Raw genomic sequence first — 27,976 nt, 5'->3', positions numbered from 1 at the left:
CATTCAGTATGAATTCGATTGGGATATACTACTTCCACATAACATTGCACCTTTCATTTTGACCCTCTTGGTCATATATCTGTTGCGCAAAGGATTGTGGGTCAGAATAGCCAGAACAGCATGCCAGCTCGCAAACTGCAAAATGCGACCGGATGCAGTAGAACATCCTGGTATTTTTGGCGCAGTGCATTGTACATATGTATTGGGACACACTAAATCATTTTATGGCATACTAAATAGTATGGTAGTATTGGAAGACACATCTTTCACAAATCAACGTTTTTTCATGTTTTCTTATGTGACACAATTCCGACCTAGCATTGCTATTTTTATCACATATACATTTGTGTTTGTTTAAATTTTGTCATTGGAAAAAGCTAAGCTTTCCTGGTTTTAACATGTGGCTCAATTAAAAGTGATTGATTAATCCTGCTTTAAACCCAGAGATGGGCTAGATGTGGTACCTGAATTTAGAAACCTTTGACATTTTAGGCTTTGCTGACAACAATGAAGAATGTGGCTTTTAATATTTTTTTATTAGTAGAGAAAGATGGGGGAATATGGACAATCATAAATGGCAAATAACAATTTGACAAACTACACTCTTATTTTATTCTAATTGCACCTAAAGAAGAAAAAAAAAAACATGATCTCTCACTGCAAATATCGAACCATAGACTGCATGAATGACTCTCCATCCGTCGTTCTTATTTCCTGCAAAAGCGAACAACGTGATGAGTCCGTGTTCTTGGAATCATTAATAATAATCCAAGAAATAACATGAAATACAGAGCATGCAGTGCCGTGTTGTAGGAGAAAGTCCCACGAGCGGGTTTACCTAGGCAGCGTGTCACTGTATGGATCACTAAGAAAACAGGAGAATAGAAAAAAATGTGAAGAATTATTATTTTAAAGTTACATAACAGTAATAATGATATCAATGAGCGTAATAATCTGTGAATCAGAGGGCGGGGTCCTTACTGCTGGGCCATGATGAGGGGGATGCTGTCCGACTGCAGCGGTGCAGCTCTGTCTCCAGTCCGGCTGTTGAACATGGGCAGAGTGGACATAGGTGAAGGAGCGCCGCGGTCTCCAGCCATGCTCCTCAGCTCATCGCTGTTCCCGTGAATAGTGTGGTGGTGGTACAGCTGAATTCTGCAGAACAACACAACATCACATATCAAGCCTGTCTCCTACAGTTGCAGTTTGAGACAATTCGAAAAACATTGGAAATTGAAACAAAACCAAAACGCAGCAAAGGTACTGAGGACATGAACAGCAGCAAAATGTACTTAGCATTTGAAGAAAAAAAGCAATGATTGTGCAGTAAAATGTTCCCTATACCTCTCTGGATTAAGTACAAGTACCTCAAAATTTCACATAAGTACAGTACTTGAGTAGATGCACTTGCTACGTTCCACCACTGATCAATGCATGTTGGTGACAGCATCAATCAGTGAACAGTGAACAGTGAACAGTGTACTTACTGGTTTGTTCTTTCATTCCTTTTTTCACTATGAAAAAAAAAGGAAGAACAAAGTGTCACCTCTGTGTCACAGTTTATCAGGATCAATCAAAAGCTTTGAGTATTTGCTTAAAGGGTCAGTTCACCTACATAACATCCTCCTCACCCCTCCTGGAAATCCACTGCATCGGCTGCATGAATGTCCACAAGGGGCAAGTGGGGGGAAATGTTTCGCAACGTGGCCGAACTGACCCTTTAATTTTAAATTCAGTAGATTCAAGACAGATGCATACACTCCCTCTCGTCTGCCAAACATGATGTAGGCCAGCAGCAGACAGAGGATGATGGCGAGGATCAGGGGCACGATCACCGTCACGATGTAGTCCGGGAAGAAGTCTCTGCTCGGGGGGGACTCGGGAGGGTTGAAGTCACCGCCGTCCTCCAGAATCCCCGAACCCATCGTGGGAGCAGGAGGAGCCGGCTGCCGCTTCGTCAGATCGAACTGCAGGGAGGAAGAAGGGAAAGTGATTGTTGTTGGGATTAATCGTAAACTATTTTGATCTTCGGTTAATCGTTAAAGTCAGTTTTTAGAGCAAAAATGTCAAACATTGTCAAATGAGAATTTGCTGTTGTTCGTGGCCGTACATGAATTGAAGGTCTTTGGGTTTTGGAAAGCAAGACTTTTAATGACGTCAACTTGTGCTCTCAGATAATGTAATGGGTGGTTTTCACTGTTGTCTGGTGTTTTACAGACCAAACAATTAATCAATTATAAAACCCACCATTAGTTGCAGCCCTAACCTAAGTTCAGGACTCCTCCAGTGGGCCTCAAGATAAATTGAGAGATAACAAACAGGATAAGAAAAATAATAAATACAATAAGCATATAATTATACTGTTTTCTTTCTATATTTTGGTTTTTTTCTTGTGAAATACTGGAGAGATTTACATCTTTAGGCCTTTAGAAATGCTAAAATGTTCAAATAAGACAATCTGAAAATCCTATTTGTTGATTTTAAACATTTTACTGGCGTCACAAGTTGACACATTTTTGAATTGCTTGTCGTTCTCTCATAAACTGTGAAAATAAATGATATTGAATTTACAATTTGATAAGACAGACGAAATGAAAAATGATCAGTTTAATCAGATTGAATATAGCAAATTTCCCCACTGTGGGACTGATTTAGCATAATATTTTAAAAAATCGAAGATAGATGGACTTTTGCATACAAGTCTTACATGTAAAGTTACTAAACAAACAGATGATCATATATTTTCCTTTCCAGGCCTCACCAGCTCCGTCTTGCACCAGGTGATACAGTTGCTGGGAATGCTGCAGAAGTTACAGCCTCCTGGCACCTTGACTTTGTCCCCGGCTCTGCACTGCTTTTGATGCTCTGGTGTCGTCACCCTCAGGAGACAATCTGAGAAATACTGCTCCGACCCCACCTTCACGTACACACTGACACAAAATCAGACATCCATGAACACGCAGTCGCTCCAGAGCTTAAACTGACAGCACCTCACGTCTCTGTGTTTACCCTTCAAAGTGTCCCGCAAGAGGGAGGGGAACTCTGCCGCCTCGGTCGAGGGCATTGGTGATATTGACGATTTCCAAGGCCTCTGTGTCCCACAGGTTCTGCACATCCTGCTTTATCTCATCCTGAACAGAAGAGGGCAGCACCTTCTCAATCTCCCTCAGCTTGAGGAAGAACTCCGCTTGATAGGGCAGCATCTTCTCTGTGAGGGACAGCAGGGACGTTACTGTTGCACTCCCTGATTTAACTGCACATGCATTTGTGATGTAATCTAAATGAATCGTACCCGCAGTGGCTTTGATTACGAGTATGTGTCTGGCCGCTTCATAGCTCCGTTTGTTGATGGCGTAGATCTGTCAGAAGAAGGATGAAAGTTTTCATATTATTTCACTGTTTGTTTGTGATGTTTGGGGCATTCAAGGAGATATCTGCTTCTCCTGAAGTTTTTCTTTCCATCAACCCACCTTGTCTACTTCTGCATTAGTTTTCCTACATTTCCCATAATGCCTTAACCTTCTTCAGCATGTGTATTCATCTGTAAATACATCTGTAGAGTGAGGCTGAGGTATTCTGAGCGATTACGACTACAGATTTGTAACTTTTTGTCGGCACTTGTGTCATTTTTGTATGCATTTTTGGTTCGCTTTATACTTTCTAAATTGGCAAACAATTGAGAAGAAGAAGAAGAAAGAGGATAGCATGCATGTGAGGTAAGGACAGTTTAAATGGTGCTAAACAAAGACAAAAATGAACCAAAGTGAACCTGGACTCCAGACGGTAAAGGCTGTAGTTTGTTAATATAAAGAGTGTTTATAATCAGAAGTGGATCTGTAATCTGTGGTTACATCCCAAATGTAACATGTTTTTCAGCTCTAATACATTCTGTTTGATTGAGATAAAAGTGCCACTTATCTCTTCTTCAAAGACATGTTTCTTCCTGCATTTTTAATGTTGGTTCAAAATGACAGCGTTAGAGAAAACCCCCAAAACCTTTTCTCTTGAGGGTCTGACAGCAGGACCTGACATTTACCACCGATGTGTCAGAAAGCTGCATATTTTTCAGATTGGTCTCCACTAATCATATTTATGTTTGGCCCATTATCAAAAGGCAATGTACGAGTATATATATACAGCCAAATGAGGCCATAAATGTCACGTGCAGCATGCTGACAGTGTTTCATGATCACTTCATACCTCAATTACACTTTTTCCTGCAGACATTGGCGTGCCGTACAGGAAGCCATTATCGTAGGGGTGCCTCTGGGTGAAGCGCAGCCACTCCGGGAGGTCTGGAAAAGTCTGCCGGTTGCACTTAAAAATCATGGGGTCATCGTACAAGCGCCCTGCTTTATACAGAGGAGTAAAGAGATATCAAAAAAATAAAAGCATATTTCCTGTAATGTCGTCTAATAATGACAAAATAAACGATTCTTACCGTAGACTTTAGACAAAGGTTCAAAGTCATTCTGGAAAGTCTCCCTCAGCAGCTCATATGTGAAGAACTTCCCCACAGGAATAGTGACTTTGATCTCTGCACTGGCCTCAAACAAACTGACAGCACAAACTGTGTAAAAAAAACAAGAAAAACCACCAAAAGATTGATCTGAATTGTCAAACAAAACCTTAAATGTGACATTAAAATATGACAACACACGACACGTTGAAGTCTAAGAGTTAAAGTCACACAATCCTTGGAATCAGGACCAAATGCTAATAACACCAGACCTGGTATTGAAAACAGGCTTTGCAGAGGTGTCATTATACACAAAGTTAAATTGTTTTTTAGGAATAAAACTCGCCTGTAAGACAGAAGACCCAGCTCCGGCAGCCTGCCATCTTGTTTCGGCCTGTGATTGACAGAGCCAAGCGGAGAGGGGCTCAGTCACAGCCAAAGACATGTCAGAGCTATTTTTAACTCGCTCACCTCATAACATCCGGGGGTGTCTGTGAATGTGTGAGTGGGGGGTAAATAAAGATATGGTGATATAAAACACTACACTGAGTTACTTTATAGGGATGGTTTTTACATGCTGAAAGAAACTAAGTATAAGTATACATTTGAGGTACTTCATTTGAGAATTTTCAGCTTCTTTAAACTTCTACTATTACATTTCAAAGGAAAATATTGCACTTTTTAATCCAATAAATTAATCTGATGGCTACAGTTTGTAGGTGTAACTACTACCTTACTGAAAAGTGCATCCAGTTTGACAGCCCTTCCGTCTTTTCAGGGAATACTCCTGCAGTTGTGTCCTTCAGACTAGACCGTCAACTGCTGTGAGATAAATAATAAAATAAAAGGCAAAGTGGAAGGACAGTTATGAAATGAAATCTCTCATGGTGTTCTCAATGTGTTAAACAACAACATCAGTGTGTTGTGGCCTTGTACATAAATCAGGCCCTCATACAAAAATCATAAACCAAAAAGGGAAACTCTTTGTCTGCCTTCAGTGATAATGTTTAGTTTAGCACAGATCTGTCCTGTAAATGACAGATGTGTAATTGGCTGCAGAGGTTTGACGTGACTGAGGTCTCACTGGGTCCTAATGCTAGTCGTGTTCTCTGACAGACACAGAGACACTTTGGTAGTTTGATATTCATTGTTGGCATAAGACTTCTCAAGGACTGGTGGGTGATAAACTATTTACTCCTCAATTTCTCATAACAGGGTTTTATAGATGTTTGACAATATCCATATGATATATAATTATTATATATCATTATACCTTATATAACCATTGAGCTAAACACCAACTGTTGTAATTTTAACAATCTGATGTATTAACTTTGACCTATTTCAACCATTATTCATTATTTTTAGCTAACATTTACAACTGTTTATCCTTTATTATTTGGCTGTTTCTATTTTTTTTCATTAGTTAAGTTGGGCCTACATTCTATTTTCCATGTAACAGTTAACGTATTTACTTTACTTCTATTGATTTAGTATGTTTTATATATAAGAAGTGAAACAAAAGTCACTTCCCATCAGTCACTCAAACACATTATTGTTAATAAACTTCTGATGAGCATAGAAAATTATATTATATGCAGTAAATTGCCCAGAACAGACTGCTATCCTCACAAACACACTCTCTAGAATTTAACGGGCGCTAGGACCCAGCGGCTTCCTCCTCCATGCAGCAGCACTCTGCCGCTGCGAGAGGAGGACCAGAAATCTGCAGCTCACAGAGTGAAGAGATCAAAATGATGCTGCCTGTAAAAAGGGATTAAACGTAAGCAATCTGTCGTCAGCTGCGGTAAATCCGCAGCTCAATACCGTTCTACCTTTCTGTGCAAATATTATTATTTTTGAATGACTAATGCAATTATCTGTGAGGGTTAGGTTTGCATTGTAGCAACTGCAAGCCAGCTAATGACAGATGCATCGTGCTCACTTTCTCCGTTGCATTGGACGGGGATTGCAGCGGATGCAAGCAGGCCTTTAATACGATCTGTTGTTTTTGTTTCTCCCCATCTGCCGGTCTAGTCTGGGCGCCACCTCGCTTGGATCGGCTGCTGCTGGTGGATAATACCGATTTGGCACCCGGGCGTTGAGAAAGGAGACATGCCGTCGCTGTGCATCCGTTGCGACGCTTGACTCAACATGATGAAGACCGAATCCACATCCAAGAGCACCGGCTCTGGCTCCACGCTCAGGAGCCCATCCCCGCACAGGAACGCGTACGAAGCGGGGATGCAGGCCCTGAAGCCCGTCAAAGACAATGCCGCCAACGGGGACCTGCAGGATGGCCCCCGAGGGCGCAGGTACGGCTCCAACGTACACCGTATCAAGAACATGTTCCAGCAGATGCAGACCACATCCCCGGCCGATGCGGAGGGAGAGGAATGCACCAGGAACCCCGAGAAATCGGTGCGCCTCTCTCTCCCTAGAGCCGGGAGCCTGAACGAGAACGTGGACCACAGCGCGTTGCTGAAGCTGGGATCCACCGTGTCCGAGCGCGTGAGCAAATTCGACATCACCAAACCGGAGAACGGGCACCCGCGGGCCTCGTCGCCTAGCTTCTCCAAGCTGCAGGAGACCCGCCGCATCTTCGAGCAGCAGCAGGAGAGGCAGCAGCAGGAGAGGCAGCAGCAGGAGGAGAAGCTGGAGAGGCAGCAGCAGGAGGAGGAGGAGAGGCAGCAGGAGGAGGAGGAGGAGAGGCAGCAGCAGGAGGAGGAGAAGCAGCAGGAGATCCAGCAGCAGCATGAGAAGCTGGCCACCACCAGGGTCCTCCTGAAGACCGACAAGGCCTCAAGCTTCCAGGAGGGCAGGTTGGACGTGATGGCTCGTTTCAACGGCAGCACAGAGTCCCTGGACAGCCTGGACACCAGCGAGGCCGTGTCCCCTACGGTCAGCCAGCTCAGTGCCGTGTTTGAACGGGCGGCCGAGCTCCGGAACAACCTCCACCGCCTCTCCTCGACCCCACCGCTGCCCTCCAGGGGGGTCAGCGCCAAGGTGGGTGTGTTGAACTCCAAAATAATCACAAAGAGGGTTTGTGCCTTTGCAGCGGGCAACCAGGACGAAGATATTAGCAATCAGATGGGCCAAGAGGGGCCTCCGAGGGGCCCCAGGGCGAGGATGGCTCCTCCGTCTGAAAGCTTTAATGGGGACCAAAGCCCCCCAGATACTGAACTTTACAGTACTGCAGGAGAGCCAAATGAGCAGAGAGAAAAGACAGTGTCAGATGCAGGTGTTGAGGTCAAACCTGAGGAACACTATGGGGCCATGGGGCCCAACAGCACAACACTGCAAGGTGACATCCACATCTCTGTGGAGAACGGAGACACCGCTGCCCAGAAGCAGAGCTCTCCAAAGGGTGGCGACATGGCCAGGGACGCTGGGGACGAAGAAGACCGGACTCTCAGAGACGACCAGTCGGGGCGCGACTCTGTGGATATCAGTACCTACAGCGCGGTGGGGGAGGACTTTGGAGGAAGCCAGGTGGACGAGGAGGAAGACGAGGTCGATGACAGCTATGAGGCCGAGTCCAGCTGTGCGGAGATCTCTGGGCTGCCTGTGGAGGAGGACCCGCCCCCCTCCAGGAAGATCCGCTTCAGCACAGAGCCCATCAAGGTGAGGAAACATGCAGTGGAAAAAACACATAGGATTAATGCTAAACTGCAGGTAGTACACCCAGAGCTTTGTCCAATTAGGCTGAGGTGCTGATTTGTGATTATGTCCATAATGTGGCATGTGTTGAGAGACTGGTTCATTTTGACCTTAAAGCTTATCTACCGTGGTACAGACTCAGTCAGCACCACTGTCAGCTGTTTTAATGAACTCACTCAGCTTCTACCGGTGTCAGAATGATGCTGACATTTTGATTTTACCCTGTTTCAACACGGGGCTTTGCACACACTACTAACACCTCACTACCCCCCCTCCCCTTCCACAGTAGCCAGTTGCTAATGGACGGTCCTGCATTCCTACTGTGCAGCTGACACGGGCCCCCCAAAAGATCTGCGATGTAGATACTTATCTGAAGCGCAGTGGGAGCTGCTTCTGTAAATAATTGCTGGGGGAGGAGGAACAAAGAGGCCTGGATAATTAGTCCTGTTTCTAGAGAAGTGGACACTCTGCTGCTGCGGTGGCCAATGAAAGGTCGGCGGACAGTCTATGGGGGAGCTTGGTGAGGAATGGAGTGTTTTTTGTGTGTGTGAGAAAGAGAGGGAGGACGTGAGAAAAGAGACACTCTTGGATCAGTGAGAGGAAGAGGAGGAGGAGGAGGTAGAGTTGATTTAAAGTGCCTCTCTGTGTCTGGGGGTTGTGTAATGATCTGGAGAGGAGCATCAGATATCCTCTCCAGCTCGGTCTCGCTGCTCTGCCTCGAGGTCTGAGGCGTACAGAGACTCTGCCAGCCGAGGTGGGCACTGACGCTGCACATCACACACGATCCCTCACGCAGAAAGCCATTTCAGTGACGAAGGGCTCCTGTGCCACATCATGACCAGTCATCTCAAAAGTTGCTCTCGCTCTCTTCTCATGGCTGCACATCGGCGAGTAGTGGCGACTCACTAAAGCTTGATATAATAGTATTATATAGGCGCTGTCTTTTTTCCACAAACCTTTAAATGTAAACGCTTTAGGCAACAATCCCTCTTGTTTGTCTCTAAAAAAATATTTGAAAAAAGTCAAGATGATTTAGAGCTGTAGAGTTTAAACGAGTAGTTCAACATTTTGGTATATATGCTTATTTGCTTTCTTGCCAGGTGTTAGATGTATTGTAAATATGAAGCTACAGTTAAAAGCTGGTTAGCTTAGCTTAGCACAATGACTGGAAACAGGGGGAAACAGCTAGCCTGGCCTCGTCCAAAGATAAGAAGATCCGTCTCATCAGTGCCTCTAAACGGGCATTTCCTTAAATGTTAAACTATTCCTTTCAATATCTTACGAACTAAAATGATAGTAATGGTACAGTAGTGGTTCCACTGAGTAGTATGCAAATACTGATATACATGTGGTGAGCCAGTATTAGGCTCCAATATCCACCCAACCTGGATGCAAGCAAGACGTTTCCACCTTGTTGAAAATCCCATGAATCCCATATAAATTACACCCGAGCTCAGTATGTCCATCACGCAATTAACTGTGAAGTAGGAAGAAAAAGACAAAAGCAGACTTCTATCACATTATTTTATCCGCATGAGATTAATAGCAGGAGGAAGCATTGTATACGGTGTCTTAAAGAAGTCTTAACTCACAAGCTTTGGTAAAAAACAAAGGCTGAATTTGGTTGTGACCCTGCGGCCGTCATCGGAGAATAACCTCCTACTGAGTCCTTTCACACTGTATCAGTGTGGCCATTGTTATGGAGATGCAGGGGTAGATGAGAGTTGAGGGGGGGTGGCGAGGTCAAATGGGAGGGACGTTATTATGCTGCTCAAATGTCATGCGACTGTATTACTGCCAGCTCTGAAGTCACAGTGTCAGTTGGTTTCTCTTCCAAAACAGGAAGTGACCATTTTTAGTGCATATTTCCCTGTGCAACAATTCAGCCCTCGGCCACAATTAAGTCTTGTTGTTGTGGTGGTAGCGGTGGGACATCGGGGCGCATGTCTTTTTCTTTGTCCCCGTTTTACATCACACACTCCTGTCTGTCTGTCTGTCTGTCTGTCTGCCTGTCTGTCTGTCTCTGTCCTCTCACACTGGCAAAACAAAAATAGCAGTTGTGCTCCGGGTAGAGTTCACACTAGAGTCTTTGTTTTGCTCCTCCTGACACTCTTTCTCTCGCTGCTTCTTTTCTCCCTCTCGCTCTTTGTCACCAGTCTCCTACTGTTAGTAAAAATAGCAGCATTGTTATCGTCGCAGACTTGCCTTCGCTTTTCAGGGCCGCGCGTCCTTGTCGAACACAGGAAGCTGCCCCTCGTGTTATTTATTCGGTGTCGCTTGTTTGTTTTAGCTTCATTCTGTATCACTCGGTATCAACACTAGTAGCTCATGGTGTAGCCTCCTGTGATTTCTTTTAAAATTATTTATTCTATTGTTGGAGGAAAGCTTTAAAAAAAAAAGAGCGTAAAATCAGATCATCTCCACTGGATTTGCGCTGTGTTGCCTCCAAACCAGAATAATCTGATTTATTTTGCATGCACCAGAATCACCTTGCTCAGTCATCGCCTAGTCTTTCACTTTTCTGTTTTTAAATCTCCCAACACACACACGCTATCTCGTGCATTCCTGCTGCCTACGCAAGTCCTCCCAGCCTGCTCCAAGAACACCTATGATTTTGTTTCGCACTGTATCATTAACACACACAAACTGTTCTCATATTATAATAATCCGAGGGGTGTTGAGTTCGACAAACGCAGGAAGAGGAATTGCATTTTTTTGAGTCCGCTGCCGCAAATTGCAAAATGGAGAGCGCCCAAAATGCAGCCGTCGGTGGTTTGTGTTTACCGCTCGGGGATTGCCCAGGGAGAGGTAATACATCCCCATGTGTCAAGTTATCCTCTAACTGTCTATTACTTAGACTGCAGTATTTCATACAGCGCATTACTCACAGCCAGGAGGGGTGAGAGACCAGACAGATTATGAGCAAGGTCACTCTGCCCCACTTCTCGGTCCTGCAGTGGTGCTGGGTCAGGATGTGCCACCTCGCTCATGTTGTCTGAGTGCTGTTGTGTCTTTTCAAGCTGTTTGTATGCATCTTCCTTCAGTCTTTCCAGTCCTAAATATTGCATTTGTTTTGTGCTCAAAATAAACTACAGTGTAATGAAGGAACATGTCACCTGGTGTGGCTCACTCGTGTGTTTTTAAATGTTTTTGCACAATAATGGAGGTCTATGACACAGAGAGATAAACTATAGACTTTGTTCATTTTTTACTAGATTTGTTGACAATAGGAAAAAATACCAGACATCAGCCTCATCCTTTAAAATCACAGCAACACTAGAAACATGTAAAGGAAAAGACACAGTTAGGAAGGTATAATACAAATAACTATGCAAAATAATATTGAATTGTATTAAGTAAGAAATAAATACAATACATCTTCTGATTTTCTAGATCTGTGTACATGATTGTGACTATGTGCAAAGCAATATAACATGTAAACCTACAGGATATTAAATATAGAAAATAAATGCTTTATTGGGTTAGTACAGACACTCACTGCAGTCAAACTAAATATAACCAATTGTATGTGTCTATAAAGAATATAGATAAACTATAACAATAATGAAACTAACATTAAACGATCAACATAATGTAGTTCTATAGCTGCTGTAGCCTTCGTGCTGTTCAGTCGCCCGCCGCTGACCTTGTTCTCATGCTGCCGTGTTTCTCCTCGGGGTCGGCGAACGCTAAGCCTAAACAAGACTGCTGACCGACGGCTGGCCTGCCAAAAACAGGACAGCCGCTACCGTGACAAACCTACGATATCATTGGCTGGAGGAGAGTCAGCCAGGACCACATCCTTATTTTCCGCCTGCGTGTTGCACATCTGGGATCTGGATTAACCCCCCAATTTAAGGAGGATTTAGAAGCAATTACCTGCCACTTCTGGACTTGTTTAACCTGCGGCGGTTGGGAGAGCATTTCATAATGGTGTAATTAAACCGTTAAGTGGAAAAGTGCTTCTCTTGGTCTGCGTATGCTTAACTTTGACAGCTTCATAAAGCATGCCACAAGCATTTCTGACCCCAAGAAGTGGAGTAATTGCATCAACGAGGCACCAGATCTCACATTATGCATGGTAATCATGTTAAAAGGTAGAAAAAGGAGAGTGGCAGCGAAACCAGTTGAAATAATAGCCGGAGCACTATGAGTAATACAAAGTGATGGAAAGTCGGCTGCTACAGAACGAGGAGAGACTGAGTGGAAACGCACTATTTCTGTTGTGAAAAACCAATGGCACCTCCTCCACACATCCTATTGGCTGAATCCAAAATTAGATCTGTGTTTGGAGAGTGAAGAGGGAAAGAAGTTGACATGCTGCTGTGGGGGGAGGGGGGGGGGGGGGGCACTGACTCCCAGGGCACTGACATATCACCACAGTGTTACCCAATCGCATTGTAGCCGAGAGGGCCGTCGAGATGCAACCACACTGCAGGGGAGCCTCCAGAGCAGCGCTATCATTTAGCCCCGTCTCTGTCACGACACTGTGAAAATGGTATTTGTGACTGGTTATTTTTAATACCCTTCACAGTCCCAAGTGGGTGCTGTGGACAGACACAAACACAAGCTGGTGAGCGGCTCTAGCTAACTGCTCACAGAGCTTTTGTAGGACATCCCAGGCGGCTGGTAGCAAAGAGAGAGAGAGGGAGGGAGGGAGTTTCCTGGCCATCTGTTAGCTTCTCTGACCTACTATCTGCCACAACTGGAACAGCGTCCTCCTCCAGCCCGCACCCACCCACCCCCCCCTTCATCACCCTGCCTTTAATCCCAATGTTTGTCTTCCAAAGATAGCCACCTCATCTCTACTACTCTATCTACTTGGGTGAGGTTTGGGGTGAGAGGTTTGCATCGTGGAGGAAGTCTTTCTGCCCTGTGTGGGAACACGGCACAGACGGAGGGAGGGAAGTGAAAGAGTTAATCGAGTATCAGAGAGGGTTGGATTGTTGCCTCGCCTGCATCATGACACCCATTCATGAACTTGCCCAAGGCTGCAGGTCACGACACGCATCCGATCACGGCTGTGTGCGTTTTTTTCCAGTGCCACGTTAAACGCTGCTCCGTGTTTGATGTTCCTCTGCATCGTGGGCGTACAAAACGAGGGCACCACAAGCCACCAGCTGTGGCCTCTTGATCTCTAAACTCAAGTGGTGATGCAGAGCCACGTGACAGCGTCACAATGGGCACGCAGGCTTGGAGTGCACTGTTGTTGTTTTATGTCCCGTTACTTAGGATGCAAACAGCGTATTTTGTGTGTCTGTAATCCACATTCTGCTAATCCCTCTAAATACGAAGGTAACCTAAATCAAAAGCCATTAGACTTCAGTGCTGCTCCCACGCTATCTGTCATCTGCAGTATGGTTCAATTTGATTCACTGAATACATAGGCTGAATTAAAATCAGTTCTGCTGCACCTAATTAATGTGGATTTGCTGCTTTGTTAATGTTCTAAAAGTCGTATATAAAACTTTTAAAGAAATAGTTCAATCAAAAGGAAAAAGTGTATTTCCAAAAATGGAAAACTGGTCCTTTAACTGATTAAACGATTATAAAACAAACTTTATTTATTGAATGTAATAAGTAAGAATACTTTGATCCCGATAAACTCTAGCAGCATGTAATCTTCATCACTTGTGTGAGCATGCAGGCATTTTAAAGCCCTTTCTTATGGGTATGTGAGGCTTTAAAGTAGAAGGAGAAGCTTGTACAGTATTCAATGAGGCATGAACATGCAATGATACTGATTACATCTGAGAGAGGAGGTTGCTGCTTATATTTCAAAGGCGCTGTCAAAACTGACAGGCTCTTTACTGGGGGGTTGCCAGGGACTCGGGGCCCATACGACCGAAGGGTTAGCATCGAAAGCTACGGGCTGCTACTTTGTAACACAGATGGACGAAGTAAACAGCAGAGAGAGAGAGAGAGAGAGAGAGAGAGAGAAGTGAGAGAAAGTAAACAAAGACGTGTTAAAGTGTCGCCGCAGAGGGAGCGAATGATTGTGAGGAGGAAAGTTGAGAATTTAGTTAAAATACATGAAGGAACGTGTGAAAAGAGAAGGTCCGACACTGAATTAGTGTGGCTAGTGGAGCATGCAGCGTGGTGCTTATATGCATGCATAATCATCTTGGAAGACTCTCTGTGTGTGTGTGTGTGTGTGTGTGTGTGTGTGTGTGTGTGTGTGTGTGAGCAGCTGCAGAAGCCCCCCATTAGCATGCTGGATGTGGTTATGTAAACGGTCATGCTGGTGGACCAGAGTGAATGTGGGGAAACAGAGGCCTCTGTCTTCATGAGAGCAACTTCAGCGGTTTGTGATCGATTGTGTTTGATACACATTACCGCTGTGAAACGATACAGCTCGGGGCTCTGCGCGGACATGCCGTGGCCGTCTCAGCTGAAGTGGTCGATACTTTTGAATTGCATTACTTGCGTATTTACACCGGCGGTCAGTTTTTATCAAAACCATGCATCCAGCTCGTCTACCTCAGCTGCGTACATCTCCACAACCTCTGAGCGTTCGGTGATGGTGTCTAGAATATTAAAGCATTTGTTAGGACACGAAACACACCCATTCTTCTGTGGTGAGTCCTTCAACTATTGCCCAGACATAATGATAGAAATTCGAAGTTGAATTGTGTTTATCATATCAATCAGCATAAGAGGATACATAGGCATTAAACTGAAAAACTGGATTTAATATTTTAACAGATATTCTTAAAACAACTGTTTAGTTTTGACACAATCCGCTCTCTTGACACCTGTTGAAACACACACAAGTGATTCAACATGTACCACGCTCCCTGGGGTCCAGAGGAAGTGGTTTGTTTTCTGTTTTCATTAGCAGTTACTATATTTAGAGTACATGCTAGAGAAGCTATGTAGTGCCACGGAACAGTGATGAGCCACAACGGCTGCAAAAAAAACAAATAAGAGTCATCTACAGTTTTCAAGTCGCAGAAAGGACACACGTTAGCTCTGGGCTAACACTGAGACAGCACAGAGGGGGTCGGTTATCACTAAAGGCGGGACTTATTTAAAGGAATAGTTTGACATTCTGTAGGCTGAATATGAAGCTACAGCCAGGATGCAGTTAGCTTAGCTTAGCACAAAGACTGGAAACTGGGGCAAACAGCTAGCCTGAACAGATGAAAAGTGTTAAACAACAAACTTTTTAGGAGCTGTTAGGTGGGTCTTATACCTTTGCACAGAGGCTAGCTGTTTCCCTCCACTACCAGTCTTTGTGCTAAGCTAACTGTGTCCTAGTGGTAGCTTCATATTTAACAGACAGATATAAGAGTGGGATTGATCTTCTCATCTAACTCTGCAAAAAAACAAAACCCCGCTGCCTTCCACAGTCTGACACAAAGAGGTTTAAGTGTTTGATCCAGTGTCTCTGGCTCCTCCTGCAGGTGTTTGCCACCTACCCCAACGAGGACTACGACCGGCGCAATGAAGACGTGGATCCCATGGCGGCGTCTGCAGAGTACGAGCTGGAGAAGAGGGTGGAGAGGCTGGACCTGTTCCCCGCGGAGCTGGAGAAAGGTACAGAACATTATGAAGCTGTCTTTTCTCAACGTGCACAGTACTTTTGAAGAATTCAAAGCATTTATTTTAACCTGCTTGGGCCACCGGGTGGGTGGTGTGCATAAAATTGGAAACAAAATGAGAACAAGAAATTTCACATTCACAGAAAGGTATTTGAGAATTTTTAGTGATTAACTTCCCACTGGACAGTTTAATCTGTGCGTTCTGTCTCTCTTTGAAGCCAAATAAAGAAAATAAAGAGACACATTTATTACTGATGTAAAAAGGCCTTCAGTGTCCACCGACTGCCTTCTGCCAACATCTCTCTTTCCCCGAGGGAGCCACACTTCCCTCAACATCCCTTCAACATTATAGTGCATTCATATATTTATGGAAGACTATATTTAGAATTGCGTACAGGGCAGGTAACACAGGACTCCATATGTTCTAAATGATGTGCTGCTGTGTGTGTCTATATTATAAAACTATATTAATCCCAAAGGAGATTAATCGAAGATTACAAAAATCTGGGTTTTATCACTTATGTAACGTTCCCTTTACATACGAAGAGGTTAACTGAAATAGAGTTGTTATTATTTCAAACCTCCCCAGGATGCAAAGAAGCTTGTGCAGGCTTTTACCACAAATATAAATGGATTACAGTCAGTTTGTCCTTGCGTAGCCTCCAGTTGGTCTTAAGGCTGATTTAAGATCCTGCTAATACTTCAGAAATCTTTTCATGGACTTGCTCCTGACTCTGTGGATGATGTGCTGCAAAGAAATGCTGCATCATCTCCTGGTAGAGCGCCTCTTATCAGACTCTCTGCCGCTCACTGTACTAAAAAAAGCTGCATTCTGCAGGTTTTGTTGTGAAACAGATTCTCCCGCCAGATCTGAGGATAACAATACTCAGCCTGGCTCACAACTAAAACTGCTATGTACACTTATGCTTCAAATTAAGATACAATTTTTTGATTCTTTTAGTTGTTTTTTATGCATTTTTCCTGCTGAATGACTTCAAAGTAACTTATGAGCATCTCTGGTGAACACAAGATTTAAAGTGGTGCTTTTGTGTGATTCTTTGTGGAGGAACTCAGTTTTACTGATCTTATCAATTAGTCGGCAGTCACTACAGAGTTGGTCAAGTAAGAATTTCCTTGGTCGAGGACAGTCCTCGTCTTTAGATTGTACTTCTACAAGCTGAGTTCATTAAGATATTTTGAGTTACAATGGAGGATCACAGAAAGGTGCTCTGTGCAGCGTTGCCAGCATGCAGACAATGTGATTCACAATCCTGCCACGCGTTTCGTGTTATTCCGCTAACGCTAACCGTTGTTGGCAGTAGTGTGCAAAGAAATGCAGTAAATGAGCCGACAAAGCAATCATTGATGTAAACAATACAAGGTTTCAAATTGGCTTCGTGAATGTTTCATGAGGAAGGAAGTGCGTTGTCCGGCCTCAAGGACACACACAATGCATGTTGGTGAGTAACACTGAATATAAACATAACTTTGTCTTTAAGTAAACTCCACCGGGCAGTTTCAATGTGGATCACACATGTGGTAAATGGAGAGAGAAGACTTTTACTTACCCACTCAAATTTATCCTAATGATCCAGAAATCTCTCAGTCACAAGTTCACCTTCTCTGAAATCACTCCACACTACAAATTATTATCCCCAAAAATGTAAATCACAAGCGTGACGACATGGACGTGGAATCAAAGACATGTTTTCCCGCCCACAGAGAGTTGTAACACCGCCTCAGTCCACGCAAAGACATGACGGCGTCACACATCAAACTGCCAAAGGGCTGTTAAACGTGCATCACAGTAACAGTTTGGTAACAACTGTCGTGGTATTTCCCCACTCTGCTTCAGATGGCGAGGGCCTGGGCATCAGTATCATCGGGATGGGTGCCGGGGCCGACATGGGCCTGGAGAAGCTGGGCATCTTCGTCAAGACCGTCACGGATGGAGGAGCAGCACACAAGGATGGGAGGTAGGTTAACTCGTGTTAAATTGGATTATCCTGATTCTCCATCTGGTAAAGACAACTGAGAACGAAAAAGGCCGTCAAACTGCCTTTTAAACCATGTGTCAAACTGAGGTTAGCTTAGTAGTTGTAGTTTTATTTCCAGACGTGGTTGCTTCATTGTCCCACTTGTCTCTCTGATTCCTGGCAGCTGCATGTGGGTCTCGCTGCCAAGAACTCAGGCTTTTAAATGGAGTTTGGCTTGTGTGGGCTTCAGTGAAAAAATGATGAGTGAAGTCCACAGCGGAGCCATTACTGTGAATCCTGAACGTCTCTCTTAACTGCCTCCTCCAGGATCCTGGTGAACGATCTGATCGTGGAGGTGGACGGGACCAGTTTGGTGGGAGTCACCCAGAACTTTGCCGCCTCCGTACTCAGGAACACCTCAGGAACTGTCAAGTAAGAGTTTCTCCGAAGAGTCGTGAATTTATTACAGATGCTTTGATGCGCTTTTATGCCGAGAAAAAAGCAGATCATCCGACACCAGTGTAGAGTTTAAAACCAGCACAGGAGCAAAGTCCTGCTGTGGACGGGGGCATCAGCAAAACCTATTGTAGCCACCTGAAACAAATCAGTTCATGTGTACGCTCTATTTACAATACTTTCACGGCTTCACCGTACTGTCCGACAGCCTCCTCTTGAAGCCGTTATATCCATCTATGCTCTCTTCAAAGCCACAATACTCAAAATCAGGAATTTTACCTCAAAGAACAAGGAAGTTTCTGGTTCAACGCTGCCAGGATTAGTTAGTTAGTTTGTGTTGTTGTGTGACTTTGGTGAATGCAAACTAAGTCCTTCAAACACAATAAAACGAACTAGCTAATGGATCGAGGCGGCGGTAGACCAGCAATTCCCGTGTTTTTCAAGGAAAATGTACTGTTTTGTCAATGGAGTCTATCGGCTTCACTTCCTGTCAAATGCTAGCATGCTAACAGGCTTGTGAACATGGTAAAGATTACCTGCAACATGTTAGCATGTTAGCTAGCCAACGTTCTCTATCTCAAAGCCCTGCCGCGCTCTTAGTTAACGTATTTCTACAGTAGCCGTCTCGCTTCGTGCCTCAGCTGTGATCAGGACATTCGTCTTGTTCCACTTTGTTGCAACAGCTCGCTGTGACATCAGCATTCTTGCTCGAAGAGATGGCTTCCTCTTGATAAACACCCACCGCCGGTCTGGACCGACTTCTACCACATCCTGCCCATTCAGCTCACCAGACTGCAGATTTGTATCTCAAGTCTTGCTTGATGATTATACCCTTAAGTGTTGCAAAGCTCCTCTGTGAGACATCCTGAACGAGGGTCCCTAGAACCACAGAAAACACAGTTATCAGGAACAAATACACTTCATCAAAAGTATCGTTCTGAAATGCCAGCGGGATGTTTGTAGCCGAGCTCTTTGGCGTTTTGGTGGAGCTGACTTGCCCCCTTTTGTAATCTAAGCTCATTCATAATTCAGGGTTTTGTGGTCAGTAGCTTTAAGGGTGATTGTTTGTGTTGTGTGACTTGTGAAGATCAGAGACCTCCACAGACAGCTCATGCATTATGGATCTGCTGCAGTGATGGCGAAGGGCACCAGAGCTCAGACCTATTCATTAAAAAAACAAAACATCAGGCAGACAAATAGATGGGGGGGGGGGGGGGGGGCAGGAAGTTAGTTTGTGAGCATTTAATTACCCGTTAGTGCCGCAGAATTGAAAAGGCTGCAGCGGCTGGCTTAATAACCGTCTGTGGCTTCATGGTGATTTACTGCGTTTTTATTCCCATTCGCTGTAATTGGACGAAGATTTGTGAGCCTCGATCAGGAAACGTATAGTGCCTATAATGAACTGTACAATGAGCTGAAGGAGAGGCAGGGTTTGATTTTAATCATAGAAGAGAGGCCAACTCCACAGAGACCGCCTTTGTTCAGCTCCAAACAGGAAGACATGTTCTGTCATCAGAGAGCCAGCACACTCCTTACTACATTAATACATTAAACTATACCAACTCAGGAGGTTTTATTGTATATGAAAAACACTTTCTTGGTCCGTGTGGAGCCGGTGTTCGTGCTCCTGAGTGGACGGGAGTAAAAACAAATAAATGTATTATTTAGCATGCACATGCATAAATACCATATCACATGGAGGACTATTTCAGTTCAGCTAGCCACTTTGAGAGGTTTTAATCCTAACTGAGCTGGACTGCTGGTGTTGTCCAAACACAGGTTCGTGATCGGGCGAGAAAAGCCGGGCGAGCAGAGCGAGGTGGCCCAGCTCATCCAGCAGACGCTGGAGCAGGAGCGCTGGCAGAGGGAGATGATGGAGCAGCGCTACAACCAGTACATGGACGAGCAGGAGGTGAGCTTCTAAAGATCCCTCTGAAACAAGGAGGGCTGGTGTGATCTGACAGAACTGCTTGGTTTGTCTGCACATGCTCAGTGCAACCAATTTTAAAGAAATTAAAATGTAATATATTATTTAGAGAGGATTCATTCCAGCGTGTCTGCAGGTCCTTAAAAAGTCTAAAATCGACTTAAATTTCATTTAATATATATATTTGGCCTTGAAAGTCATTAAATAATGAATAATAATTTAAGTTATTGCGTTATTATTTTCAACATGAACACTTTATCAAATTCCATGCATTTGTTTTTGTCAAAATTAGTCAAGTTCTCCTGCAGCAGAGTTAACGTATTACAATATATATATATATATCAATTGCGAAATCGCAATGTGGAAGAAAAGTAATGGCTAGATTTACTACAGCAGCGCCTGGCTGTCTGAGCGAAAGGTAACTGTTTCTACCTAAAAGTCTGCTGTATGAGACCAAACGAGTTGTACGTACCGCGATGTTTACCTGCTCTGCTTATTTAAATATGAAAAAAAGAGGATTTGTCTGAAAATAAGTCTTAAATTGAATTAAAACCCGTCTTAAAAAGGTGTTAAAAACACATTCAATTAAATTCTCGGACACCTGTAGACTCCCTGCAATTCCTGTATTTGAAAAATATATATCTGAATGCATTCATGAACATTTAAAGTATTCAAAACAAAAACATCACAAAATAGCTTCAAATTTGATTTTCAACCTGCTCAGGCACAAAATACTTCCTCAAATATGAATCGTTTGCTCTGCGTGTCCTCGGTTCCCCTTTAGGATTATGAAATGTTTCCCATGCTAAACAGAAGTAACAACTCCTGTACTTTCATTATCACAACAGAGAGGAAGTTGCCCCATTCATGCAGCGTGATGGTGGGTGGTTCTTGAAAAGCATTAGGTTGTGTAATGGCGAGCAGAGTCTGCTCTTGGGAGCTTTGCGCCATCTAGTGGCCGGTTGGTGTCACAGCATATAAACGTGGGCTTTTAAAGGCAGCATTCAATCACTATAGATATATCTGATCAACACTTTGTGATCCTGTTTTATGTGACATTTTATCCAAATATTTATCAAACATGATAGATGTTTGAACAATTTGTCTTCCCAAAATGTAGCTTTCTCTCTTTAAATGATTCTGGTTTGCAACTTAAATGATCCCTTCACACGTGACGTCCTGCTGCTGCAACATCTGGACTCAAACCAGGAAGCAAGATGTGACTCTAAAGGGTCGGTTCGCTCTCGGTAGTTTGGGTGAACCGGCCCTTTTAAACTGAAATAAAAAGCTTGAACGGGTTTCCTAACCTGGACCTCGTCCCTGCAGGGCGGTGAGTATGGCACGGACGAGGAAGAGGACGAGGACGAGGAGGTCAGCCCGCCGTATCCCAGCGCCATCGAGGTGTTTGACCTGGCGGAGAACGAGGACATGTCCCCCCTGGAGACAGACCCTGAGAAACTGGCACATAAATACAAAGAGGTGAGAAGTGAACTCCTTTTCTGTGTAATCACAGCTTGTTTTTCTTAAATTAAAATCGTCATCTCTCTTTGCTGTAAAGCTCCAAATAAAGCATGCTGTGACCCAAGCTGAGATCCAACAGCTGAAGAGAAAGGTAGGTTTAAATGATCATATTTAATACTTATGCACCCTCTTGTGAGATGAAGCATCGATCATTTTAAGAGATTACGTTACCGTGCGTCTTCACTGAAACGTCGCCCGTCTCTCCAGCTGCACCACGCGGAGCAGGAGAAGCAGCGCTGGCGTATGGACAAGGCCCAGCTGGAACAGACCCTGCAGGAGAACAAGGAGCGCATGGATAAGCTGGAGGGCTACTGGATGGAGGCTCAGAGCCTGTGCCAGGCGGTGGACGAGCACCTGAAGGAGACGCAGTCCCAGTATCAGGCCCTGGAGCGCAAGTACAGCAAAGCCAAACGCCTGATCAAGGAGTATCAGCAGAAGTGAGTCCGCATGAAGACGAGGGATGAAAGAGTTGTTTCATCACGTCCGAGTCGCTCAGTCTAAACACTCCGTTGTCCGTTAACAGGGAGATCGAGTACCTGAAGAAGGAGACCCAGCGCTGTGCACAAGTTGGAGCTGAGGCCTCTCTTCTCAAAGAGGAGTCCGGACAACTTCAAGAGCAGGTACGGGAGGTGACCTAGAAAGAGAATTAAATTCCAGCGATAGCGAGGAAACCTCAAGAGGCCCATATTTAGTCAGCGTGTTGTGTCCTGACGTGACTCACTCTGCAGCATGTGGGTGGTGATGTTTGAATGAAGTGTGGATGTGCGGTTTGCCAACAATTTGAGGAAACTTCTCATATACTTCCAATATCAGACGAGGCCTTTTGTTCCAGATCAAACCATATTACGAGTATTAACTCAACATCACTGCTTGTCCCTCTCCCTCCCCCTCCCTCTCTCTCCTGCAGGTGGCGGACCTGGAGTGCCGGGTGGAGGAGCTGAAATCTGAACCTTTATAAAAGTAAAAGCCTTTTTGTCCGTCACGCGTCTCAGAGAGCAGAACTTCACTAGCTACAGGAGGAGACGGTGTCATTGTACTTGACCTGCAGGGTATTTCCTCGTCGCCCCCGTGTGCTTGGTTTCCGGGCGCATACTGTATACGTGTCCTCAGGCTTCGTATTTCAGCCACTTTTAACCCCTTTTAACCATGTTTTTCTGTTACCATTTATGGGATTGTGAAGAACGGTTTTATCATCACAAATACAGACTCTGTTGAGCTCTAGATGTGCTGTTCCTTTTCAGTATTTAATCCCTTACTTTGTGGTTTTGTGACAGACCAGGCTGTTACTTTTAATTGCCAAAAAAAAAAAAGATCCCTTTCTTTCTTTCGCCTGGTTTTGTGACCTTTTCTTTATTTTTGTACAGATGTGATACTGTGTGGTTTAACAATCAGTTTGGTTTGTAAAAATTTTTAATATGTGTATAACATTTAACATAATATAAACTAATGAGATAGAGGGTTGTTGTATATTTTATGTGATGTAAATTGGATGGAGATTGCACTGAAGAAGACACCAACAAGGTGCTTCACTGGAACGGAGGAAGAAACGGGAACTATGTTTGGAGGAGTCTTCGAAATAGTAGAAACTGTAACCCAACCTTCGTAGGGGTCTTTGTCACTTAACCACCTGCTGCCTACCTTTCAGAAGTGTTTGTGTATTTTTTACACACTAAAGAGACTCATCAATGAGCGTCCCAACCCCTCCGGTCTCAACCCCTCGCTTCTTTAAATAAAAAAAAAAAAAAAAAAAAAAACAGGACCACAGAAACAAGCCTCCACAAATGAAAATGGATCTCTCTCTCCCCTCCAAATGGATGTTGTCAAGGACTTGTGTAACTGGTATTAGTTAGGACTACTGATATAAGAAACATTACTGGACCGAGATTGTTTAAAGAAGCCGTTACCAGCAGCAAAGTTTTTAAAACGCTTGTGTCTCGAACCAGCAGCTGCACTCGACACCGCTGTGTGTAGCACATGGAAAACACTGCCGGGTTCACGCCTGTTTCAATTCACGCACAGTTTCAAATGGAATTGAGTCTCCTCGTGTCAACTGTCATACCAGTATGTTTGTATAGTTCAGGTAAGACTGAAATATTTTACTTCATATTTATAATCTAGTCAAAAAAGGTAGAAATATGAGCTAACGAGGACAAAAAGTGACAGAAGCAATGTTCAGTAGACAGTTGTAACTGTGTAGATCTGGATGACTACAGAAACTAAATTAAGATTAATGAATTGAAAAAAAAAAAAAAACAGGCATGGTTATGAGTATTTTCATAATATTAAGGCTTGTACAGTGCACATGCTTTGCATTGTATGTTTTGTGGAATAAATGGTCAACAGTGAAGGTGAAGTTTGTGTTTTTATTTCAAAGTTAACATCGAGACAATAATCATTTGTTTAAGTGGCAAGCTGTCTTTTGTTAATGGAAGCGCTTTTAAATAACAAAAATGTATAATTCTTAACATAAAAATCCAAACTTTTGGTTATGAAACTCAAACTTAAGTTAAAATAACGAGCATTGAAAAAAAATTCTGTGCAACTCCACTCGACCTTTTAGTGCAACTGCAGCTCAGCTTCTCTGCATCATTTCCCAAAGTCCTGAATAAGCAGCTACAAGTGCATCTTCTGATGGTGCCTCCTGAGGTGATAGTTTCGGGAGAAGCTCTTGCCGCACTGGCTGCATTTGAACATCCTCTGTCCCAGGTGGAGCATCTGGTGGGCCTTGAGGCTCTGCGGGCGGCTGAAGCTCTTGCAGCACTCTTGGCAGCTGTAGGGCCTCACGCCCGTGTGCTTCCTCTCGTGCCGCTTCAGGTCGCCCGACTGGCGGAAGCTCTCCCCGCAGTGCGTGCACAGGTACGGCTTCTCCCCGGTGTGAGTCCTGAGGTGCACGTTGAGCTGGCCGGTGTAGGAGAAGCTCTTGCTGCAGTGCGGGCACACGTACGGCTTCTCGCCCGTGTGAATGCGCTGGTGCTGCTTGAGGCCGTAGTGGTTGGTGAAGCCCTTCCCACAGTCGGTGCACAAGTACAGCACCTTCACCTGCTGGAAGCACGCGTGGGATTTAAACGCTTTGCTGCTCGCACAGCTCTTCCCGCAGTGGGGGCATACGTACGTTTTCTCCCCCCCCTCTTCCTCCTCTTCCTCCTCCTCCACGAGGATGTCGGAGTCGCAGTGCGACAGGTACTCTACCGGGTGGTGCCTCTTGACGTGTTTGATGAGGTAGCTCTTCATGGTGAAGGAGAACTGACAAAAGGAGCAGCGGAACAGCTCCGACGTGCAGTGATACTTCATGCAGGTGTTGCTCGTCCGATGCTGTTTGAGGTTGCCAGATGTGGAGAAGACCTTACCGCAGCGGTCACAGCTGTAAGAATTTGCGTCCTCGTGCACCGTCTGCTCGTGTCGTTTCAGGAAGCCGGACTTGCTGAAGGTCGCCCCGCACTGACCACACTTGAGCGGTTTCAAAGCGCACTTGTGCGCCTCGAGATCGTCCGGGTTTCCGTACGTTTGTTTACAGCGATTACAGCTGAACCATTTGTATTTAGTCAACTTTCTGTTTGTCACAGCAGGCGCTTCTGTTTCGGCGGAGCTCCTCTCGAGGCCGGTCGACGGCTTCTTGCAGACGGCTGCCCTTCGTTTCGGGGCTATGAGCTTGGTTATGGCAGAAATTTTAGACCCAGCTCCACGTCGCTGAGGCCTCTGAAGGCCTCTAACAGTTTCAGCCAGTGACGTCTGTGGGCTGAAGTCTGGATTGTGGCTCTGATCATCCTCTTGATGTTCCACCGGGTTCTCCTCTGAGTGATGCTCCGTTATGTGCTGCTGAAGAGCGTCCACTGAGGAAAACGTCAGTGCACACTCGGCACAGCTGAAGGGCATGGTGGTAGATTCCTCCGGGGCCTCGTTTACCTTCTTGCCCCTCTTGCTTTGCTTCTGGTGCCGCCTCAGATGCCGTGTCAGGTCGTTGTACTGGCCGAAGCACTTCTGGCACACGGTGCAGACGTAAGGACGGAGCCTCTCGTGGACAGTCGCCTTGTGCTTTCTCAGGGTCGCCTCATTTGTGAAGCTCTTGCCACAGTCCGAACAACTGCATTGGGATGTTTCTGCCTCTCCAGCAGGAGTGTTCTCAGTTTCAGTTACATCCATTGCTTCTTGTACGTTCTCGCTTTCACTCACACCCTTTGTTTCCTCCGCTACATCTGGATCTGCAGAAGTAAAAAGTTCTGATCTCAGCGTCAAGTTCTCGTTCGTCTCACTAAGGATTTTGTCCGGATCAGGAACAATGTTTGCGTCTTTTATCAAAGCGCGCTTCCTGTGAATCAGCTGGTGTCTGATTAAGCCGGATGCCTGGGTAAAGCTCCGCCTGCACTGCGAGCAGCAGTAGGGACGATTGTTCGAGTGGACGCAAAGCTTGTGCCTCCTGAGGTGAGGGATTTGCTTGAAAGTCTTTCCGCAATCGCCGCACGTCTTGAGCCCGACGGGGTCCACGGAAAACACCACCAGGGAGGCTGCAGCGAGAGCGGAGTCGGCGTCAGTTGTGCCGCCCCCTTCAGGCTGCATGTGGAAGCACTCCGTATGCCGCTGGAGGAAGGACTCCGTGGTGAAGGACAGCTGGCAGTGGGAGCACAGGAAGATCTGAGACGTCGCAGCTGTGTTACTCTCTACAATTTAGGAGAGAATGGGGAAAATTGCATCATTACATTGTCAGAATTCTTCAGTAGAACGTGGTTTTTGTGACGAGGGATACTTAGGTTGTAAAGGCACCTGTTGCATTCAACTTCATCACCCACACCTGGCCCCAAGCTTCACTAAACTGGGCCAGAAACTTGGCGCTGGGCCACACCGCGAGCTCGTCTCCAGGGTGAATGGAGCGGCAGCAATGAAAGAGGATGCTGCCTTTGTACTGGACCACCAGCAAGTTGGTCTCGTCTTTGTTACGAGCACAGTTGACGTACCTGCGTAAGAAGAGAATATGATGAGCCATCATCTGCAACATGAAGGGAGACACCGTGAGAAACAGACACAATAACAGAGTTCAATACATTACCTCATCCAGTTTGAGTGAGATTCTCTGGCTGCATCAATGTACTCATATTCGTCTTTTTCTTTGTAAATCTGCAGACAGAATATGCACATTTAACAATGAATAATAACCACAATAAGAAGTATTTAGAGAGGACAAGTCACATCCAATCTCACCTCCCAGGAGAAGTCGCTTGCCATGGCGTTTTCTCTCGTGGTCACTTCCCCCTCGTACGGTCCAAAATGCATTCCCGGCGACACCGTCGGCCCGTGATTTATGACCCCAACGCCCGCATTGGGAATACTAGATCTGCCTATCATCAGGCCGTAGGGGAGGGTGAGGAGGGCCCTCTGGGGGAGACCCGTGCTCGTCGGAAAGTCGAGAATGAAAGATGGGCCGGTGATGTTAGCGGGATCGCTCTGGTCCTGGAAGAGAGTCAGACACTCCTCACAGTCTGGAAAACAAAAGGAAACAGTCATTCAACTTTAGGAACTTCTCATAAGAAGAGGGAAAGAGGAATAAAACAGCATTAATGCCATACGCTGGAATACTCCATGACATTTTGCTGATTTTCTGTCTTTAGATAATGTGAGAACGTTGTATTAATCCCCAATAATGCTGCGATAAGCAGAAGAGGAAAGAGTGTCTCTTGCTTACAAAAGCCATCACCAGCCTCTGGGTTATCTCCACGTCCCACAGTGTCCAGTAACTTCTGGATTGGCGTTTCTGCATGCTCCAAAACCGGTAACACTGGAAACAAAAGGCATCAATTAATTAAACTTACATAAGACAACAAGTCATATCACCAGTTTAAATGTCAATTAAATGTGTCATACCTGCAGGAGTGTTGTGTTCATGGGTCAGACACTCCTCTGTTAAAACAACCTCCTCCGTGGTCTCGACCCACTCCACACTGGTGCCCCTGCCCGACATGAGTGCAGACTCTGCGGCCAGTTGATGGGAACTATGACTCTTTATGACAGATGTTTACACTAACACATACTACAACGCTGCAGCTTACGTTAGCACGCTAGCTTAGCTTGCAAAACATCAGCGGACATCCTGGTACTGATAAGATTCAATGGAAAGAGTGCTGTCAAGGTATGGCTAATAACATAGCATTAGCATGGCTAGCCAAGAGATAGTAGCTGCTGTGTGGCTATCAGACTAGCATTTTAATACAAAGCAATGAATTCCAAATGTATACTTTCTACTTTAAACTATACTTCTATACCTACTCGGATTCCCAACGGCTATATTCCTCAGTCTGTTTTAGCTGTTAGCTAACATATGACGTTAGACACCAGAAACAATCCTATCCGAGACCGGAAGCAGTTTACCCGGAAGCAAATAAATCCAACTTTCAGAATAAAGGTCGACATTCACGTACTTATAGTAGTAACGGTAAATCTAATT

At 44.9% G+C, this 27,976-nt stretch overlaps 3 protein-coding genes across 5 annotated transcripts; 1 reads left to right on the top strand and 2 right to left on the bottom strand.

Annotated features, from left to right (window-relative positions):
• Window positions 1–517: 517 nt before the first annotated feature.
• Window positions 518–10,691, bottom strand: sgca (sarcoglycan, alpha). Its single transcript, XM_076094059.1, has 13 exons — window positions 6,405–10,691; window positions 5,197–5,281; window positions 4,806–4,950; window positions 4,442–4,570; window positions 4,201–4,349; window positions 3,293–3,359; window positions 3,010–3,208; window positions 2,762–2,930; window positions 1,759–1,967; window positions 1,488–1,514; window positions 982–1,155; window positions 839–865; window positions 518–714 (listed from the first exon to the last, which is right to left on the bottom strand). The coding sequence occupies exons 3-13, from the start codon at window positions 4,840–4,842 to the stop codon at window positions 708–710; spliced, it is 1,194 nt and encodes a 397-aa protein (XP_075950174.1). The 5' UTR covers window positions 4,843–4,950; window positions 5,197–5,281; window positions 6,405–10,691; the 3' UTR covers window positions 518–707.
• LOC142952063 (neurabin-2-like) lies at window positions 6,166–23,890 on the top strand. The gene is made up of 11 exons (XM_076094057.1): window positions 6,166–6,242; window positions 6,497–8,083; window positions 15,526–15,658; window positions 17,519–17,639; window positions 17,967–18,071; window positions 19,875–20,007; window positions 21,349–21,501; window positions 21,581–21,634; window positions 21,751–21,980; window positions 22,067–22,163; window positions 22,451–23,890. The coding sequence occupies exons 2-11, from the start codon at window positions 6,614–6,616 to the stop codon at window positions 22,499–22,501; spliced, it is 2,547 nt and encodes an 848-aa protein (XP_075950172.1). The 5' UTR covers window positions 6,166–6,242; window positions 6,497–6,613; the 3' UTR covers window positions 22,502–23,890.
• Window positions 23,887–27,930, bottom strand: LOC142952061 (histone-lysine N-methyltransferase PRDM9-like). 3 transcript variants are annotated; one of them, XM_076094056.1, is made up of 7 exons: window positions 27,799–27,930; window positions 27,397–27,504; window positions 27,218–27,310; window positions 26,737–27,014; window positions 26,585–26,652; window positions 26,302–26,492; window positions 23,887–26,198 (listed from the first exon to the last, which is right to left on the bottom strand). In XM_076094056.1, exons 2-7 carry the CDS (start codon window positions 27,491–27,493, stop codon window positions 24,157–24,159), a joined length of 2,769 nt encoding a protein of 922 aa, XP_075950171.1. In that variant the 5' UTR covers window positions 27,494–27,504; window positions 27,799–27,930; the 3' UTR covers window positions 23,887–24,156. The 3 variants fall into 3 exon arrangements, with proteins under 3 accessions (XP_075950171.1, XP_075950170.1, XP_075950169.1); XM_076094055.1 differs by having other exon boundaries at window positions 27,397–27,532; window positions 27,799–27,817; XM_076094054.1 differs by having other exon boundaries at window positions 27,397–27,895.
• Between the last annotated feature and the right edge of the window lie 46 nt (window positions 27,931–27,976).

Source organism: Anarhichas minor, unplaced genomic scaffold (assembly GCF_050575085.1).
Source record: "Anarhichas minor isolate MPS153535 unplaced genomic scaffold, ASM5057508v1 ptg000017l, whole genome shotgun sequence".
Classification (NCBI taxonomy): Eukaryota; Metazoa; Chordata; class Actinopteri; order Perciformes; family Anarhichadidae; genus Anarhichas; species Anarhichas minor.
This window is presented reverse-complemented; position numbering and strand designations above follow the sequence as displayed.

Coding starts and splice junctions, on each gene's coding strand:
- sgca (XM_076094059.1), bottom strand. CDS start 4,842: ATGGCAGGCTGCCGGAGCTGGGTCTTCTGTCTTACAG. Junction 4,571..4,805: donor CTGGGTCTTCTGTCTTACAG/GCGAGTTTTATT, acceptor TTTTTTACACAG/TTTGTGCTGTCAGTTTGTTT. Junction 2,931..3,009: donor CTTGCGGGACACTTTGAAGG/GTAAACACAGAG, acceptor ATTTTGTGTCAG/TGTGTACGTGAAGGTGGGGT.
- LOC142952063 (XM_076094057.1), top strand. CDS start 6,614: ATGATGAAGACCGAATCCACATCCAAGAGCACCGGCTCTGGCTCCACG. Junction 17,640..17,966: donor GCAGCACACAAGGATGGGAG/GTAGGTTAACTC, acceptor TGCCTCCTCCAG/GATCCTGGTGAACGATCTGA. Junction 20,008..21,348: donor AGTACATGGACGAGCAGGAG/GTGAGCTTCTAA, acceptor TCGTCCCTGCAG/GGCGGTGAGTATGGCACGGA.
- LOC142952061 (XM_076094056.1), bottom strand. CDS start 27,493: ATGTCGGGCAGGGGCACCAGTGTGGAGTGGGTCGAGACCACGGAGGAG. Junction 26,653..26,736: donor CAAGCGACTTCTCCTGGGAG/GTGAGATTGGAT, acceptor TTCTGTCTGCAG/ATTTACAAAGAAAAAGACGA. Junction 26,493..26,584: donor TCTCACTCAAACTGGATGAG/GTAATGTATTGA, acceptor CTTCTTACGCAG/GTACGTCAACTGTGCTCGTA.